We start from the raw sequence: 20,435 nt of genomic DNA, 5'->3' as shown, positions 1-20,435 counted from the left end.
CACACATACCACACATACATACCACACACACATGCACACACCGCATACCACATACACATATACCACACATACATACCACACATATATACCACACATCACACACACATACACACCAGGAACCACTATTCAAACACTAAATTTTAGTTCCCTAAATAGACCTTAAAAATCTACTTCTAGCCTCCAGAACAGACATACTGATTTGGCATTTTGGGAAGTCCTCCCTAAATCTGAGGTTCTGACCATAGTTATCACTTAGCTCTGGTACTAGTCTGGTAAAACAAAGGGGAAGAGCCAGTGACATGGAAAAGGGACTTGTGGCTCTCCTCTTCCAGGAAGGCTTTCCTGGCTAGCCCAACCCACGGGATCCTGGCATTCTCTTAACCCAACCTCCAGAGCACAGCCTTCATGCACTGTAATTTTGGGGGGTGACAGTAGCTTTACTTCCTTGGCTTCTGTGTGTATTCCAAGGTCATTGTGATGATGGTTCCAGGGCCTTGTGACACACCTAGCTGGATCTGTTCAAGTGTGGGAAGTCAAAGAAGCCCTGTTCCTTTGGGGAATGCAATTCATCTCCTAAAAGGACGTTCCCCTTCCCTGGCTCTGTAGGCATTACTTGGGCTCCCCAGGAGATCCGGACACAGGCAACTAACTCCAAAGAAAGCTAGAGGGGAACATGACCACCCTTTCTCCAGAAAACAGCCTCTCTGCAAGGCGGTCGGCCACCTTCATCCTGGTATGTTCTTTGATTTGTTTTGAGATGGGCGTCTCACTATGCTGCCTAGCCTGGCCTTGACTTGTGATCCTTTTGCCTCGTCTTCTAAGTGCTGGGCTTACAAGAGTATGCCACCATACCCGACGGACACGTGTTCTTCATCAGTCCCAAGTGCCTCCCTCCATAACCTCTGTTTGTACTGGGGCTCTTTGTCCCTGCTGAGAGAGAAGGCTGCAGGTGAAAGATGGAGCAAGACCAGCTGTACTCTGGTCTGCCCTTCAACACCAACCACAGAACAGACACATGCACCACTTTTTTACCTTACTGGAAGAGCTCAGAACCCAGCATGGCTTCCTTTCCAGAGGTGTCACTCTAAAGTTATGGTGTTTCTTAGAGTTTGCACAGACATTGGTGAATTTTCTTTGGTGCTTTTGCCAACAATTTTGGTATATAGCCACCAAGTGGCAGTAGTGCTTCTGTTACTAGGTCCCAAGCACAGTTGATACACAATTCCTTAGTCAGTTTGGGTCACGAAAATTTTCCACGCACTATTATTCAAAATCATAACTAACTATAATGACCTTAACCAATCTCAAGATCCATTTATCATGTGATTAGTAGAATGATACATAAAAATTCAAAATGAGCACCTGAAGTTTAAATGCTACGATTTTATTGCCTGTGATCACCAAGCCTTGAATATTCTGTTCCTTCTGTTCTTCAAACTTAGAGAAGGCTAATAATAATGATGAATAAGTTGCCAGACAGCAGTTGGTGTGTACAAATGACATTGTAAGTGCTTTGTTTATAGTCGCTCCTTCTCCTCCCAGCCCTCTGAGATGGGATGTGACGGGGCTATTGTCATTTGATGAGTGAGGAAATGGATCCTAGAGACTTAGCATCCTGACAATCAGGAATCCAGATGCAGACTGTGGACTGACAAGTCCTCCTCATCAACTCATGAACTCCCAAGTGTGGAGGTGATTGCCAGCATCAGGGAGAATTTGCTTCCCAAGGGCAGACCAGTGCCAAAGCTCCCTGAACTTTCCAGTGCCCTAAGTCTTGGTGTTGGCCCAGTAGATGAAGCAGGTGTGAGTTATTAAGGAAAGGGTTTTCAGGCTGGCTCGGTGTATAGATGCTTTTATTGCATATGTGAGGACCGGAGTTCAGATCCCAAAATCCATGTGAAATGTTGGGTAGATGTGGTGGTTCCCTTGTAATTCCAGCCTTGGGAGGCAGAGATAGGTGGCCCCCAGGGCAAACTGACTAGAGGAACTAGCCATATCAGTGAGCTCTAGGTTTGATTGAGAGACCCTGACTCATTGAATAAGGTAGAAGGACACAGATGGTTCCCAACATCAACCTCATGCTTCCACATGCACTCATATATTTGTGCCTACATATCTGTAAACACACACACACACACACACACAGAGAGAGAGAGAGAGAGAGAGAGAGAGAGAGAGAGAGAGAGAGAGAGAGAGAGAGAGAGCAATAACAAAAAGGGAGCTCTCAAGCTCACCTGACATGCAGATAGTGAAACTGCCCCATCTGTAGTCAGTGATGCAACTGTTACTTTGGGTGTCAGGTCTTAAGCCTGGCTCCTCACTCAGCCTGTGTACCACAGCATTAGGGGTCCAGGAAACTGTTAGGAATGCATCTCTGTAGGCTGCTCGCCAAACTTTCTGAGCCAGAAGATCCTCAAGTGATTTTTATACAGATTTAATTTAGAGTCCTGTGTTTACACATTCAGGTATTAAGAGAAAGATGGGGACATCTCTGCTCAGCTCTTGGGTTCTGTACATCAGGGCATCTCTGTCTGTCTGTCTGTCTGTCTGTCTGTCTGTCTGTCTGTCTGTCTGTCTGTTTCTCAGATCTGGTACTTCAAGATCCCCTTCTTTTCAACAGGAGAGAACGCCCATCCTACACCCTCACTCTTAGTTGTTGTTTTATAAATGGTTTGCAGGCATTGTACTTACTACTCATACACAAGTGTGCACACCACACACACACACACACACACACACACACACACACACACACACACTAAACAAACAAATAAAAGACAAAACAAAACTCCTTATTCAAATATTCCTGCGTCAGCTGCTTTACATTTTCAGGGAAGATAAAATAGAGCACACGAATTGTTTAATTTGTGCTTATATCTTTCATAAAGTACATGAAAAATAAATAATATAATTATATTCCCCAACTTACTCAAAGATAATCACTGTAGCTTTTTGTTTTATTTTGAGACAGGGTCCTGTGCATCCCAGGTTAGCCTCAAATTTACTATATAGCTGAGAATAATCTTGAACTTGTGATCTTCCTGCCTCCACAGGTGTGTGTCATCATGCCTAGTGTGTGGTGCTGCGGATCAAACCCAGGGCTTCCTGTATGTTAGGCAAGAACTCTACCCACTGAGCTACAGCCCTATCTCCAATCACTATTGTGGGGGTTATTTTCTTTAGATTTTATGTGTATGGGTATTTTGCCTATATGTATGTCTGTGCCCAAGGAGGCCAGAAAAGGGTCCCTGGAACAGGAGTTATAGCCATTTATGAACTGCTATCTGGGTGCTAGGAATTGAACCTGGGTCCTCTGGAAGAGCAGCTAGCGTTTTTAATTGCTGAGCCATCTCCCCAGTCCCACTATTGCTTATTTGTTTGCTTGTTTTGTTGTTTTTCGTTTTGGCCATTTGAAACAGGGTTTCTCTATGTACCTCTGGCTGGCCTAGAACTCACTCTGTAGACCAGGCTTAGCTCAAACTCACAGAGATCCACCTGCCTCTGCCTCCTGAGTACTGGGATTAAAGGCATGAGCCACCACCACCCAGCTCACCTTGGCTCCATTGTTTTTAATGGAGGATGTTTTATTGGTATTTTCTTCAGTATTTTTCCTATTATTAATTTGTTGTTGTTGCTGAGACAGGGTCTCACTGTGTAGCTTCATATGTCTTGGAACTCACTACATAGACCAGGCTGTCCTCAAACTTGGAGATTTACCTGCCTCTGCCTCCCAAGTGCTGGGCAGAATTATCGGCAAGTGGCACTATGCCCAAGCTTCAGTCTTTTTTTCTAAGAATCTCCTGTGTGTGGTACAGTTTTTTTAATATATAACAGACACAGTATACAAACAGAAGTGCTGCTGAGAATACTGACATGGCTGGACTGGAGGACCCAGCATGGAGATGGGTAGTGCTGCTTGTAAGATTTTAGACTTCATGGAGAGGCAGTTCTGGTGCACAGGGAGAAATGTCAAAGATCAAATTGTGTATTCTGCCTTTTCCTGTAACATTTGTATCTTTCCAGATCATTATTCATGCCTTGTAAACATCTATTTATATGCCTCCCTGTATTCCACACTGTATATAAAACATAGTTTACGTAACTATTCCCTTATTGCAGCGCATTCAGAGTGCTTACAGTTTTAATTTGGATAAGTTATGTGCAGCAAACATTATTGTCCATCCTGGAGTTTTGTTTTCCACTTATTTTCAGCAATTTCCTTGGGACAGAGTATTCTAGATGTGAGCCATAGGCTATGAGTTTTGATCCCTCACAGAGTCTTCAAATTAGAAGGAAAGCCCAAAGCCTCTAACAGAAGGTTAATCTGGTTGTCATTGCCAGGAGAAGAGAAACCCGCCCATTGACAAGACAGAATGGGACAGCTTCTTCGATGAGAATGGTCACTTGGCCAAAACTCGGGACTTCATTTGTGTTAATATCCTGGAAAGGGTATGATTCCCAGGTTACCTCAGCCTTGCCCTGACACTTGGGGGTGGCACAAATGGTAGGGATCAGGCATGACACTGAGAATCTTGAGAGTTCATGACCTCCCATGCCCAGGGTCTACACCCCTTCGTGAGGACAGAAGCCTGGAAGTTCCTCACAGGCTACTATTCATGGCAGAGTTCCCGGGATGAGCGGCTCATGGTGGACGCCAACAGGAGGTAGAAATTTCCAGAACCTCTTTCAGTGAATAGTTGTTGGGGCTTCAGGGGAGGGGCACCTCCCAGCTTAGAGGTTCAGGTTTCTTCTTCATATGGATAACTTATTCTGAAAAGACTCCTGATGCTTCCCACACAGGATCCACATACAGCAGGTGTAGCCAAGTTAAGCAGGCATCTCCTCTCCAGTTGCATTGACCAAATAAGCAGTTGAAGGCAGGGACTTGTCCAGAAAATCCCCTTATTGCCTTGCTCCCAACCTCATCCTTCCCTGCACAGCCTACCAACCCAGGGAACTTTCTTTCCTCTGTCCCATCCCCTTTCCTGCCAACTGCTACCCACAAACCCCATGGCCTAACTGCTTCCCGAGTCTAGGTTCCATCTCTCTGTCCTGCCCACTTCTCCTCCTGGTGCCCAGTATGGGCTGCACATGTCCTCAGGTTAAACAATCCCAGAGGTGTCTCTGCTGACATTTCAAATAGCCTATTTTTTTCTTAATCCTAGCTCTCCCATCCCAAGCACCCTCCATCTGACCATTCCTGAGGGGACTATCTTAGAGTTATGATTTCTATTGCTGTGATGAAAAAACATGCCCAAAAGCAACTGGGGAAGGAGAGGGTTTGTTTGGGGACTTACAGTTCCATATTGCAGTCCATCACTGAGGGAAGTCAGAGCAGGAACTAGGAGGCAGAAGCTAATACAGAGGCCATGAAGGAATGTTGTTTACTGGCTTGGTCCTCACATCTTGCTCAATCTGATTTCTTTGTAGCACCTAGGACCAGCCTAGAGGTGGCACCTCCAACAGTGAGCTGGGCCCTCTCACATCAATAATTAATCAAAAAATGCCTGACAGGCATTTTCCTACAGACTAATCTGGTCTTCCTTTCTTCCTTTCTTCCTTTCTTCCTTTCTTCCTTCCTTCCTTCCTTCCTTTTTCTTTCGTCCTCTTTCTTTCTTTCTTTCTTTCTTTCTTTCTTTCTTTCTTTCTTTCTTTCTGTTTTTGTTTTTTGTTTTTGTTTTTCCAAACAGGGTTTCTCTGTGGCTTTGGAGGCTGTCCTGGAACTAGCTCTTGTAGACCAGGCTAGTCTCAAACTCTCAGAGATCTGCCTGCCTCTGCTTCCCAAGTGCTGGGATTAAAGGTGTGCGCCACCACCGCCCGGCTGGGAGCATTTTCTTAATGAAGATTCCTTCTTCTGATATGATTCTGGCCTGTGTCAAGTTGGTGTAAAACTGACCAGCACAGTGACTCTCTATGGCTCAAACACCCCACTCCAGCCGAGTTGGGTGTTCTTTTTGTACTCCTCTGTTCTTGGTTCACTTTCTGCCTCCACCCACACTGGTCTCTCTAATAGCTGTCTCCAAAACCCCACCTTTGGGCCAAAGGGATTGCTCAGGGGATAAAGGCACTTGCCACCACGCCTGACAATCTGAGATCAATCCCATGGTGGATGGAGAGAAGGGACTCTCACACAAATTGTCCTCTGACCTCCACAAGTGTCACACACACACACACACACACACACACACACACACACACACACACACACTGAACAAACAAATGCAAAATTTCCATCCTTGCTTCAAGGCCAGAAACAAACTGGGCACTTCCTCCTGACTGGAGGATCTTTGCAGGTAAGTATACACAGGCTTTGAACTTGGAATATTATTAGGTTTAGGAGTGAATTCAATTAAAATTCTAGTGTTAACATCACACTCAGTAAACTTGCCCATGAACTTCGCTGCTGAAGGCCCAGTCTCCTCCTCTGACAAATGCAGGTCACAATACAGTTCACAGAGTGCTACAAAGATCTAATTATAGAAACAGGCATGTCATCATTCGTGGGAGAAGAACAGCTAGGGTTCATGTTGGTAAGGATGCTCCCCAAAGCCAGAAGCGAGATTTTCACTTCTGTAACCCTGGGACTTGGACTTGTTGAGCCTGGTGCATGCCTCTTCGCCCCCAGGTGGAACACACACTGGGGAAAAGTCTGAGTCCTCCCCAAGTCACCTTTTTCAGCTCAGTGCAGGCCTCACCTGTCAATGTGAGCACTTGAGATCCACTGGATCCTGAATGACCCCACAGTGGGTTGCTTCCTTCTTAGAGGTATTTTATCTTGGGCTGCCTGACCAAGGCTTAGGGCCTGGAGCAGCTGAGCTCAGCCACAAAGCAGCTCCAAGCCAAGATGTGGAAAAGACAGCTCACATAGGGACCAGCGAGAATAGTCTGGGACAGTAGGGATATGAGTGTCAGACTAGGTACCAAATCAGGGACCAAGCCTTGTGTGTGTGTCACACATGATTGCTGAGGCAAAAAGCCACCAGTGAGCAAAGTGCCCTGAACAGGGTGGTTGATAGTATCAGACATTTTTTCCTCTGGCATTCCAGAGGCAGAAGACAAGCTTGCTTGCTGGCCTCCTGAGAAAGCTCTGAGAGACAGAAGGTCCTTCTCCACACCTCCCACAGAAGCTTCCTTGGCTTGAGGCTACATCTATTCATGTTCTGTCTCAGTGAACATGGGCCCTCCCTCCTCTATGTGTGTCTCTTATACAGGCAATTGTCATTTGATTTAGGGTCCCTGGAAAGCCCAGAATGATCACATATTGAGATCCATTATCACACTGAAAAAGACCCCTTCTACAAATAAGCCCATGTTACAGGTTCTAGGTGTTAGACCCAGGACACTATGACTTTTAGAGGCCACCAGTCAATTACTGCACCAACTAATCAAATTTCAGTGATCAGCATAAGACTGTCCCCATTCTGCAGATGAGGAAACTGAGGCTTAGAGAGGGAGGATGGCATCCCTCTGGAGACACTCCATTGTTAAGTGGCGGCTCCACGGTTTGGGTGCTACAGTTGGACCACAGAGCCCACCCCATATTAAGTTGTCTCCACACTGTGTGCCAGCAGCATGTTGGAAAGCATCAGCTCAGGTGGAAGGAAGAACCTTAGGTGGGGACCAGTGGGGACCAGCTGGGCAAGCTACCCTATTCCCTTTGAGCTCAACACCTGCTGCTGCCCTGAGTTGTCCCTTCTTGGGAGGAGAAGGCCTCCTTACTCAGCCTGGTGTGTTCTCTCAGGAGAAACTACAAGGTCTTGTGTCAGATGTATGAGAAAATCCGGCCCCTGCTGGAGAACTTGCACGGGAACTTCACAGAGACCCGGAACAACATCGGTGAGCAGAGGGACGGGGTGGATGCCATTCAGGTCTTTTCCTAGTCATTTCTAGGCACAGGTGACTCCTGGGGCTTCACTTTGGCCTGGAATTTTCCTAGCCAAACCCCAGTCAATCCACCCACCCCTGCCCACAGGTATTCCTAGATGAGTTCGTTTCCATGCCTTCCCCGTTGCTTTGATTCCTGCCCCGCCCCCATGACTTTGAACTAGATTATATCTGAATTGGATGGGGAGAGGCATTCCTTGACAAAGGCTATGGTCTGGTCAAAGACTTGGAGGCAAGGAGGACCCCATACCAGCAGGGTATGGTGATGAGTTAAGCTTGGTGGGGCTGACATGCCTGCAGTAGTGCCCCCCAACTAGGATATTTTTAGGGGGGAGGACCTGTCCTCTAAGGATGGAGATGAATTTATCCATGCTTTCTGTGCTGGAGACAATCAAGTATCACCCTTGCTCTAACCTAGCATATGACATCCAGAAACTCTACGACAAAGATCCCCTGGGTAATGTGCTTGTGGACAAGAAGAAACTAGAGAAGACCCTACTGCTGAGTTATGTCTGCAACACAAAGGCTGGTGAGCTGAGGGTGGAGCCCCAGCCCATACTTGCCAGCTCCTTCCTGGACCCTGGGCCAGAGCCCACTGGCTTTTCCTTACTGGTGCCCTCCCATGCAGAGTACCAGAGAGGCTTCCATGAGATGGTGATGCTTTTCCAGTTGATGGTGGAGCATGACCACGAGACCTTCTGGCTCTTCCAGTTCTTCCTGCAGAAAACAGTGAGGACTAAGTCAGGCTCAAATCTCCTACTCCTCACTGCCCATCAAGCCAAGGCACCAACAGCCTCAGCCACTTCCTTCAGCCCTCAAACACCCTGTAGGTCAGGGGGTGGGTGGTAGAGGCATTAGAGTTCAGAAGGGTTGGTTATTCAGAGTGTCACTCTGACCAGGCCCAGTGGTGGTACCCTCAGCTGGCCTTTCACTCCTTACACACAAATCTCCCTGCAGAGCTCTTGTGGCTTCCTAGGCCTCCAGAATAAAGTCCACTAGACTTTGTCAGGCCTCCAAGGCTGCCTCTTTGTTCCTGCCTCTCCTTGTTTCTTCCATATGACCTATAGTCCAGATACCCTGGAGGTCCAGGCTGTACCTTAATCTACACCCAGGATGAAGGGTTTACCATCTGAGATTTTCTTTGTCACCTTCTAGAAGCCTCCCACACCCCCTACCTCTCTATGCACCTCTCTCAAAACATGCTTGCTGAACCTTCCTTTTAGGCTCTGACCCAATAACTGGAGTCATGGTCACACGTGGAACATCTTTGCAGCACCGACCCACCCCCATATGTTAAGATGCACATGAATACATGACTGCCCAGAGATGTACACATATGCAAACCGGCATAGCTGTGCACATGGACCAGATGCAACACACACACACACACACACACACACACACACACACACACACACACACACGCACACTACTTCTCAGAATTGGGGCTGAGAAGTGGGCTTGGTTCCATGATGTCCTCAAGTTGAACTGAGGAGGACTGTTCTCTGGTCCCATCTTGTACAGGAGCACAGCTGTGTCATCAACATCGGCGTAGGCAAGAACCTGGATATGCTCAACAGTCTGATTGCTTTACTGGACCCTGAATTTGCTGAACACCTCAGTGAGTGGTCCACAGTTATTACTACTTCCCACACCAACAGGTAGGCTATGGGAGGACCAAGGCCCACAGCAGACATACTCAGGCCTGGGGAGGGAAGTATGTGGAAGAGCCCGAGTCTACGATGTTGAACATCTGCTCCAAACAGACTCCGTGGCTTGCTGGGAAAGTAGTAGCCAGAGTTTTGATGTTTCCTATGTCCTGCACGCTCTGTTGTGTGACCTTGCCTGTGTGGCAGCTTCAGTGACTGCTTCTCTCCTTGCAGAAGGAAAGGGCTCAGGAGCTGTGCAGTCCCTCTTCCCCTGGTTCTGCCTCTGCTTCCAGCGTGCCTTCAAATCCTTCGATGACGTCTGGAGGCTTTGGGAGGTGAGGTGCACGCAGCCGGGGACACTTGATGTGGACTGTACCCCTCCTGCCTCAGGAGGAGAAGCCACAGCTTTGCCAGCTTCCCTTCCTGGCTTTGGATGGTGCTCAGGGGTCTAGAGTTTAGTTGGGTCAGCAACCCCACCCCCTCCTTGCTGGAGAATGCTAGCACATCTGTGCATCAATTCTGATGCCAGACTCCACTGACCATCTACAGGGCAGTTGGTGCAGGGGCACCTGCTGATGCTCCTGGGCTGGCCTGCAGCTCAGCCACCCTGCCCCTGCTCTCTGCCATCTTTCACTGCCTTTCCTTGGCCTTCCCTTCTCCTAGAATGCTGGCTTCTCTTAGAACCTGATTTCCCCCAAGGCAGGCCCCAAGGACACCTGTAGTCTTCCAACCACAGTCCCAAGGGCCACCAGCAGATGATCCTCCTTAGGAACAAACCCATCACCTGTTGCTGTCCTGCCTCACAGCTGTTCCTAATTGGAGGATCCAGCCCAACTGCCAGCCTGGCATGTACCACTCCACAATCCAGCTTCCACCTGCCTCACCCTTTCATCTTGGCCTGCCACTCTCCATATCCAAATCTAATATAGCACCTCTACCGACTTTTGGGGAAACCCTGGATTTCTGAGCCCCCACTCAAATCCTGGTTCCTCTATACCCTGTTCTGAGTGAGTGGTTTGTGATAGCTTGCTACCCTCAGGGTGTCCTGGTCTCAGGCCACTGAGTTGAGGCCTGCTGGCTGCCCACAGGTCCTGCTGACTGGGAAGCCCTGCAGGAATTTCCAGGTGCTGGTGGCCTACAGCATGCTACAGATGGTGCGTGAGCAGGCGCTGCTGGAGAGCATGAGTGGTGATGCCATCCTTCTGGTGAGCACCCTCTGCCCGATCCCTCTCCAGCCTCTAGAGCTAGATCCCTGTGCCCATTTCATTGAAGGATACAGATCCGTGGTATGCTAGCTCATGGCCGCTTTTGCCTCCAGAAGGGAACAAGTGATGAGAGCTGTATGGAAAAAGTATGGAGCTCCATACTGATGGTTCTTAATAGACTAGCTCTGAAGGCCCTGTGACAGAGGCTACATTGGTTTATCATTCAAGTAAGCATGTGAGGAAACTGAAGCCTTGAATGGTCTAAGCATTCTCATAAGGGCCTCAGGTTTTCAGACATGCTTAAAAGCCAGCTGAAGTACAAGAAAAAAAATATTGGGTGATACCCCAATTATAAACTAGGTCTTCTTTAGGAGCTTTAGACACGTAGCAGAATGTCGTGTCTAGACCCCTGTGTGAAGGCTATGTTTATCATTTCCCCAAAGCATACAATTTGCAGGCATTGTGGTGGGTTGTGGAGACATCAGGTGCTCCCCAGTAACTGCTGTGAGTAGTAGCTTTCTTACCTTTGTGCTGCCTTGCCCAAAAGCACAGGAGAGGTGTTTCTGTTTACACACACACACACACACACACACACACACACACACACACACACACACACACACACATGCATCTCCCTCCTAGGCCTGCAACAACCTCATCGACCTTGATGCTGATGAACTGATCTCTGCTGCTTGCCTGGTTTATGCTGAGCTCATGCAAAAGGAGGTAAGTTGCCCAGTGATTTGCCTTCCTCTTTTGTCATTTTCTTCTTCCTTCTCCTCTGTTCCTCTTCCTTTATTCTTCCTCCAAGAAGCCTTCCCTGGTTTCCCATGCCCACCCTGTAGCCATCACACTTGGCTTCAGAGACAGTCTGTGGTGCTCCCTCCCACCAACCTACAGAAGTAGTTCTGCGTGGTCTTTTCATTATTGATATCCTCACGGGCAGTCTGATTCCTGGGATCACAGCCTTCATTTCACATTCCCTATGTCCTTCCCAAGTGGTCCAAGTTCAAACCTGGACCCCCTGGGACCCAGGACAGACCGAAGAGTGAGAGCCAAGTCAGATAATATCTGTCTACACCATACCTTCATGACTCCTCTCATCTCCAGATTCCTGGGCCATTAAAGGATTTCTTTCTCTGAGAAAACCGACACTCACAATGGGTACATGCCCTCAATGGACTGGATGAAGGCAATTCTTCAGCCATGGGGTCAAGATCAAGTTCATTGAGTACTGGGATGAGGGCATAAACAATACAGCACCATGGAAACAGCTTCTGGAGTATTGGTTTGTGGTGGTCACATGTCTTCTTTGACCTTGGAGTGCATGATGGTTGAGACAATATAGTAAGTGAGCAGACTGCTGAGAAGCTATGGAGAAGGCACACTGGGACAGGACAGTGTGGGACAGTCACTCTTCCCAACTGATAGGTCTTCAGAGGTCCACACCTGAAAGCAAATGGGTAGGGGAGGACCAACCCTGAAGTCCTCCCAGACAGTTGCCACAGACAAGAGTGAATATACAGAGATTCCTACATCTGGACTCAAGTTCCAAGGGGAGATGAGCTCTAGCCTTTGCATCTGTCTGCACTATCCCTTTACTCTCAACATAGTCCTCAGATTCTCTCCCACACCCCAGGCTTCCCACCAACTGTGGAAGGACCAACCCAAATGTCTGACCATCAGGCTGTTCCCCTCCTGGTCTCAAAGTCCCCCTCATAACTGTACCTTTATCCTCTACCTCCAAGTGTCTCCTTGACGGAAGCCAGGCTTCCCAGCCTTCCTCATCCTCTCCTGAGACTTCATTCTATCCTTGCTCAGGAGACTACTCTCTCCTGGGGCAAGAGACATGCCATAGGCCTCAAGCTCCATGTCCAGCCTACCAAGGCTCTGGTGAACCATAGTGCCAGTAGGCATGGAGAGGGGATGGACCTACAGAGGGTTTGGGGTTGGCTGGATGCCCCAGAGTTGCACATAGGCACACACACACACACACACACACACACACACACACACACACACACACACACACACACACACACACACACGTGCACTCGAGTGCTACATTTTTCAGCAAATCTGGTGGGTCCATTGGTTTTGCTGCAGACCCTGGCCCCTGTAGATAAGTCACAATGTTTCGGATTCTCCAGTCAACAAGCCCTCTCTTTCCTGCTTTCAAAGTGTCAGTCTCAGTGGCCACCTCTCAGAAGGTATTATGCCCTCTGTATTTTCTGGTCTTCTCCTCTCAAGTGACAGTCCCCCCTCTATGGCTGACTCTAAGTCTTTTAGCTGTTGTTTTTGATGGAGGCGGAGGTGCTGAATAACGGAGCCTTGTCCCACTGACAGGGTTTTCTCTGCTTAGTAAGAGAGCACTTGCTATCAGCAAAGCTCATGGGTGAATTTATGTGCTGTGCTCTTCTCAGCTGTGTGTTCTCAAGACAAGACAATGTAGATTAGCATTCTTGCATGGAAAACAGTCCTCCAAGAAGGAAACTATGTTTTTTATTTTCCCAAATAACCATACAGAGTAAAACATTTTCCTGACTTAACCTTGGCAAACTGAACAGCAGATATGTATGTACTCTTTCATGGTCCTTGGGCTTGGTGGTAGAAGTTAAGCACATAACTTTTGGTTAGAATATACACACAATATTACCCAGCTCAAGAATAAAAAAAATAAATAAATCAACAATTTTAAGACATGATTCCAAACCATGTATAAATATGTGTATGTATGTGAGTGTCTGTGTGGGGGTACGGTATGTGAGTACAAGTGCCCAAGGAAGCCAGAAGAAGACATCAGGTCTGCTGGATTTAGAATTACAGGCAGCTGTGAGCCATCCAACAGGGTATCGGGAACCAAACACCGGTCCTCTGGACGAGCATAATGTGCTCTCAATCACTGAGAAACCTCTCCAACCCCACGATCATGTTTTAAAAGTCACTAGAAGTTGGCAAGATGGCTCAGAGGGTAAAGCATTTACCTTCAAGCCTGACAACTTGAGCTTGATCCCTGGGACTAATGTGGTGGAAGGGTATAACTGAGTCTCAATAGTTGTCTTTGCCAAATATATGCTGTGCCAAATATATGCTGTGGTGTGGATATAGTCACCACATATGTATGTACACATACAGAGGGGGGGGAGGCATGCACACAATTTTTTTAAAATAAATAAATAAAATATTTTTTTAAATCACTGGAGCCCAATGGTTAATGTCTTCCCTGCTTGGAAGAAGTAGGGGTGGTGATTCCAGAGCCCTCTTGCTACAGTCCCTCTTGAATTTCACATCCTTCTGGACAGTCCTTTCAAGGATCCTCTGACCTACTGGAGAACATGTTTGAAATCTCTGTGACGTCTTAAAGATGAGGAGGTTTGAGCCTAGACACTGAACAATCCAGGCAAAGATCAAGCCTGAGATTAGGGGCAGGACACAGAGATCTTTGGAACCCCCACTCCTCTGCCATAACCTGTTGTTATGACTACCTTGCTATGACCACCTTGTTGTAGTCTGTTTCTATAACCCTGCCTATTTGCCTGGCAAATCCCCCATTTGGAAACACCCTACCTCTGAGCTATAAAAGCCCTATCTTTCTGGGTGGTGGTGGCACATGCCTTTAATTCCAGTACTAGGGAGGCAGTGGCAGGCAAATCTCTGTGAGTTCGAGACCAGCCTGGTCTACAAGAGCTAGTTCTGGGACAGGCTCCAAAGCTACACAGACAAACCCTGTATCAAAAGAAACAAACAAACAAACAAAAACCCTATCTTCCCCATGTCCAAGGCTGACATCTTGGACCCTCTTGAACAGGGAGAGGCAGCCTGTATACTGTGCACAGGAATAAAATAAAAAAAACTTGCTTTAATTGCTTGATTTAATTAATTTGGCCATAAGGATGTGGGCCAGTGGTCTTTCTCCTCACATCTGTGGGATTAACGGTTCCAACACAAGTGCTGGTTGAATCTGTGTGTGGTGTGTTCTTCTCTCTTCCTGACAGGACTTTAGCATCCACACATGATGGCAAAGGAGACAAGAGCAGCTCCCTTCAACTCTGTTTAGCTGTTTATTTTTGTTGTTTAACACAGTGACTCATGTAGCCCAGGCTGTCCAGAAACTCCTTATGTAGCTTAGCATAACCTCAAACTTTTACTCCTCCAGCTCCTAACTCCTCAGTGCTGGGATGACAGGTGTGTGCCACCAAGCCTGGTTTGTGCAGTACTGAGAATCAAACCCAGAGCCTCACACATGCTAGGCAAGCACTCTACCAGTGAGCTACATCCCCAGCCCCTCTTTTCATTAGGGTGCTAACACCACTCATAAAGATGGAGCCCTCATGGCAACCATTCCCTGGAGACCCACCTCCTCAAGCTTCATAAATTCCACTATATGAATCTGAGGGACACCAACATAAATGATAATATTAGTTGGGAGCTGTCTGCTGTCTAAGTTTCAACTGTTTGGATGAAAGAGACACAAGTACTGTTCCTATGGCACTTTGAGTTGAGTGAGGACGAGGTATCTCTATAATGAGTCTTGGGGCTCTTTCTGGTTTACCTCAGGGTCTCCTACCCTCCCTTCATAGATCTGGCCCTATATTCAGTGATTAAGAACCCACAACTGGGCTTAGATTCTGAAGATCTAGTCGATTAGGTAAAGGGTGTGCAGGAGGCTTCATCCACCTTCTTTTCCCCTTCTCCAAGCCAGTTATTTCCTCAGTAAATTTGGGGGAAGACCCCCCCCCCAGTAGTTATACCCATTATATCAAGTTCAGGCTCTCTGAACATTCATTCTTCAGGATGGGAGGGGAGGAATCGGGTGGCTGTTGGGAGTGTGCTAGGCTGGGTCTCTGGGGTTCCTAAGAAGTCAGTCTGCAGGAGTGAGCAGAAGTCATGAGGGGGCTGTAAGTGCACACATGGAATCTAAAGCAGCAAAGCCTGGGACCCAGGAATAGGTAGGTATGCATGGCTAGGCGGAGAGGGGGGGAAGCAGCGTGCTGGGTCTATTAGGAGAGGACAGCAGGAACTTCAGCTTGGCACACTGCAAACCCTGGAACTTCCCTACCCCTCCACCTATATAGCACTCCCCAGGATCATTCTAGAAATAAGCATCCCAAGTTTTTTCTGAACTACCACATAAAAGAATCTCTTGGAGGTGGGGAATTAATAAGTGCACAAGTCTTAAAGACCTGACCCTTACCTGCAGTGATATGCAAATGGTACCCGAACACCCACAGTGCAGTATTCAGAGGCTGGGAGCAAATAGATGCAAATGTATGCAACAATTATGCAAACAAGGGCAGCCCCAGATTAATGGCCCCCATCCTTCAACCAGGCAGCAGCTGTCTCTTTAGGGATAAGCACGGCTGACAGGGCTGAATGGGCTCCTGTTAGAAGCATCCTGAGGAAGGGTCAGCTTTCAGGTCAAGAGGGAAGATTGTTTAGACACCTGGCTTGCTGATCCTCTGCTCTGAAAAGTCTGGGTGTGTCTATCATCCTGGCAGGATGTTTTCTGATGGGTCCTGGTCTGAGTCTCAGTTTAAATGCTAGACACTGTTGTATGGCACTATTCCTAGAGAGACATGAACAAACCTACTCACCCAAGGTAGGGAACTGATGACCGAAAAAGTCAATTAGTGTTCCTAGGGAGACAGGAGCAAATGTCTGCTCACCCAGATAGGGAACTAATGATAGACTTAAGTAAGGATACCACTAAAGTTCATTTGGTGGACCAATGAGTTTATTGGGGGTTGCTTCCAGAAATATGGATGAGGGGTTATTTACAGGAGCAGAAATGACTCCAAGAAAGCTGCATCATCAAAGTCTACCCCAGCATGAGTAAAGAACTTAGGAAAACTGGAAACAATTTGCAGGTAGCTCAACTGACTGGAGAGTGTTTCCTCCAGGTAGATTAAGTTGGTCTGAGCCTCTTCGAAGAAGCCCAGTGGTCTTTGCCTCTTCAGGCAGCCTGGCTTATTGGGGAGTGTCTTTCAGCAGTCTTTACTGTTTCTATAAACTTGGGGAGGAGAGGAGGGATCTAGTACTTCTGATCAGTTTCAGGGACTTCCTGAAGCTTCTGAGTTGTTTACTTCAAGCCTGCTGAATAGAAGATTTCATGGGCATCATTATAATGAACTTCTCTCCAAGAAATTGTTTATTTGTTTGTTTTGTTTTGTTTTGTTTTGTTTTTGAGTTTTTTGAGACAGGGTTTCTCTGTGTAGCTTTGGAGCCTATCCTGGCACTCGCTCTGGAGACCAGGTTGGCCTCGAACTCACAGAGATCCACCTGCCTCTGCCTCCTGAGCACTGGGATTAAAAGCGTGCGCCACCAACGCCCGGCTTGAAAGAATGTTTTATCTGGGAGGAAACAGACACTGAACTTTGGAGGAATGGTGGTGATGAAAGGGATGGTGAAGGCGATGGAGGTAATGAACAGACAGTGGTGGAAATAACAGTTGGAGATACAGATGGTTTTTGACCATAATCATGCCGTTTTGTAAAACTCTTCCATTTTGGTTAAACAATGACAGTTCCTAAAACCAAAATAATTTGGTTCCTAGAACTAAAAAAAAAATACATATATATTTTTAAAGGACATTCAGTGAGCATGCTCCTCCCTCCCCAGTGGACTCCACTCATTCCTTCCCACTCTCACCCTGGGGCACCTCCACTAACTACAGCATTCCAGCCCTGGCCTCGGGGTGGCCAGATGGAAGCCGCCTGAAGTGCTTTCCTGTGACTCCTATAGAAGCCACTATCATGGGAACCTGGAGTGGATATAAAACTTCCCCAAGGACATCACAAAGGACAGAGGGTGGTCTGGGAAGGTTAGCTCATGTCCTATAGCCAAGCCTGGATCTGGTGCAGACTCTTACCAGCATCTCTATCCTTGACTTTAAGTAGCAGCAATCCCAGTCCACAGTGCCTCCTTGGGGTGACTGAGCTCCTAGCGTGGTCCACAACAGGCTTGCCTTTTCTTATCCCTGCCCCAATTTTTTTTTTCAATTAAAAGTAGAGGTAGTTCCTGGGATGATAAAACTCTACCTAGGATGGCAGTATTTTGACTTAATGAAGCAGTAAAGTAAAAGTCTTGAGGAATTAAAAAAAATAAAATAATCGATGAAGCTGAATAAATTAAAGTTATGGGTCATCCACAAAGACCTCTCCCTTCCAGCCTATCTTTGGTATTTGGCCAGCAGTACTTCTGTTTGTCACTTCTCTCCCCTCACGACAGGCGGCCAGGGTCTTCCTAAAAAGGCCCCAGCTACTCTTAATGGGATGCTCAGTCAGAACAGCTTGACACGACGCTCTAGACTGTAGACTCTGATCTGCGCTGTGGTGTGTCCAGCTCTGGCAGATAGTCTTGACAGGGAAGGAATCTTATAGGACGGGAGAGCCCTGGGCTCCAACCTGGGAGTGTAGGAGACAAGTTTAAGGCACAGAAGGCCTGTGTGTTTCTAAAATAAAATTGTTATTCTAGATTCTTTCTGTATCCATCCTTGTGACCACCACCACCCACCCACTAACAGCCAGCCACAAAAGATGTTTACTGATTATCTGACAGTAATGATTCTTTTTTTGAGACAGGGTTTTTCTGTGACTTTGGTGGCTGTCCTGGAACTAGCTCTTGTAGACCAGGCTGGTCTCAAACTCACAGAGATCTACCTGCCTCTGCCTCCCGTGTGCTGGGTCTAAAGGCATACGCCACCACCACCCGGCCTTTCTTTTTTTTAAAATCCCACATTCTTTAACCCACCTTATTTCCCTAGGTAGTCCTTGTTGTTTTTTCACTCTTGTTCTGTTTTCAAATCACTAAAGATTGAACATAGGGCTTCATTCATGCTAGGCAAGTACTTTATCACTAAGTTAGGTGTTCAGATTCCTTTTTTTTTTTTTTTTTGAGTCAGAGTCTAGCTAAGTCACCCAGGATATCTTTGAACTTAAAATCTTCTTGCCCCTGCTGCCCAAGTGGTGAGATTACAGGCCTTCACCAACAGACTGTCGGAATTTTACATTTTTGTTTCTGCTCAGGCTAACCACAGGCAGCACCATATCCTCTTCCACTGTGCCCCTAAACTGTGATGGTCCGTATGTTAAATGTAGATTCATTTTTACCTTAGGCTGTTTTCTGTTTGTAATGCTTGTCCAGGCATGGTCCCATCCTTAGCTGAAGAGTGTGTCGCTGAGAAGACGGTAAGGGTGGAGGTGACAGTGAAGTTTCTGGTGATGGTAGTGATTGAGCAACAGCAATGATGGTGACAACAGGGGTGGGAGTGGGTTTGGGGATGGTAACTGGTACAAGAACAGTGGCAGTACTGGTGCTATTAATGGCAACAGGATGGCAGGTGGAGGAAAAGATGTAGTGGATGAATGTGTCAGGGCCAGACCATGGAGATGTTCCTCCATCTTGTATTCTTGGTTTTACTTGAATTTGTTCTATGGAATATTATTCAACTCTATTCTAGGAACCTGAGGTCAAGATGTTCCAGCTAACTTAGCTTCTGTTAAACTGCTTGCTTGCACAAATCCTCCCCCTGCAGCTGCTGAACCAGGATACCAGGATGTGTTTTTTTGTCTTTAAAATCCCCTTACCCTAAACACTTGGCGCTAGACTTGGGTCCCAAATACCTGAGTGTAGTCCCAGCCGACTGGAACAAAGACTTTCAATTGGCTGTAAATTGTGTCTGAGTGGTAATCTCTGGGCTCCCTGAAACACAAGAAGAGATGACAGGGGTCATGTTACTTGCTATCATCATGGAAAGGATGCCAATGAAGATATAAGTGTGGTGAAAGTCATTGTGAAGAATAATGTCAGGGGTCTCAAGAGAAGTAGAACTAATAGGGAGACTTCCTTCTACAGTGTGGCAGCTGAGAAGTCTCATGATGGGGCCATCTGCAGGCTAAAGACCCTAGGGTGCTGACAGTGTGATTTAGTCCAAGTTCAAAGGCCTGAACAATGGAAACCAATGGTGTAATTTATTCTGAGACTCTAACCCTGACAGCCAGAGATAATGGTGTAAGTCCTAGAGTCAGACGCGCAGGAAGCCTGCAGTTCTGATGTCCAGGCAGCAGGAAGAGTCTAGTTCCAGTGGTCTAGTTACTACCTAAATCTAGTCATCATAGCCAGATGACACTGCAGGGGTCCTGGAGAACCTCTCTAGGACTGATAGCTTCCCATGGTAAGGAGGTACTTACTGCCTCTCAATGAGCCCACCTCCTTTCTGAGGAACCTGCATTTCCACGTGACATCCTGCAAAGGATGCTTCTTCTCCTCCAGAAGCACTAGACTACACCAGAAAAAAGGGCCTGTCTCCTGACAGCCCCTGCCAGGAGTATCTGAGAGTCACTAGGTCACCCTTGCACTCTACCCAGCCTAGAAGAGGAGAAGGGGAGAAACCTGATTAAAGCTGAGCGCAATGTGGAGCCAGATCTAGATTGATAACAGGTAGTTTATTAAGAAATAGTACTCATGCAAGTCTGCTTAGCCAGGCAGGAGAGAGAGAGAGAGAGAGAGAGAGAGAGAGAGAGAGAGAGAGAGAGGAGAGAGAGAGAAGGAGGGAGGGAGGGAGGCCTGGGTGCACATCCCTAACTACTTAAACCTTTTCCACTCTGATCACGCCCAAGGGTCAGCGACACCTGTGTCCAGCCCCAAGCAGGCGTTGTCAGCATTACCTCTAAACAGGGTTCCCCTACAGCTAATTGCC

At 47.2% G+C, this 20,435-nt stretch overlaps 1 protein-coding gene and 1 long non-coding RNA gene across 4 annotated transcripts; one reads left to right on the top strand and one right to left on the bottom strand.

The window, feature by feature from the left end:
- Positions 1-631: 631 nt before the first annotated feature.
- Tbc1d21 (TBC1 domain family member 21) lies at positions 632-12,266 on the top strand. Of its 3 annotated transcripts, none has more exons than XM_035444403.1 (11): positions 632-733; positions 4,342-4,449; positions 4,561-4,664; positions 7,742-7,836; positions 8,303-8,413; positions 8,513-8,613; positions 9,409-9,505; positions 9,771-9,868; positions 10,622-10,738; positions 11,381-11,464; positions 11,849-12,266. In XM_035444403.1, the coding sequence occupies exons 1-11, from the start codon at positions 674-676 to the stop codon at positions 11,879-11,881; spliced, it is 1,008 nt and encodes a 335-aa protein (XP_035300294.1). In that variant the 5' UTR covers positions 632-673; the 3' UTR covers positions 11,882-12,266. The 3 variants fall into 3 exon arrangements, with proteins under 3 accessions (XP_035300294.1, XP_035300293.1, XP_035300295.1); XM_035444402.1 differs by having other exon boundaries at positions 9,768-9,868; XM_035444404.1 differs by lacking the exon at positions 4,342-4,449 and having other exon boundaries at positions 9,768-9,868.
- A 4,200-nt stretch (positions 12,267-16,466) lies between these two features.
- On the bottom strand, positions 16,467-19,441 carry LOC113835547. The gene is made up of 4 exons (XR_003485181.2): positions 19,360-19,441; positions 18,847-18,913; positions 17,607-18,141; positions 16,467-16,831 (listed from the first exon to the last, which is right to left on the bottom strand). It is a non-coding gene; the product is annotated as an uncharacterized LOC113835547 (long non-coding RNA).
- Positions 19,442-20,435: the final 994 nt, after the last annotated feature.

This window comes from Cricetulus griseus, chromosome 4, assembly GCF_003668045.3.
Source record: "Cricetulus griseus strain 17A/GY chromosome 4, alternate assembly CriGri-PICRH-1.0, whole genome shotgun sequence".
NCBI classification, from domain to species: Eukaryota; Metazoa; Chordata; class Mammalia; order Rodentia; family Cricetidae; genus Cricetulus; species Cricetulus griseus.
This window is presented reverse-complemented; position numbering and strand designations above follow the sequence as displayed.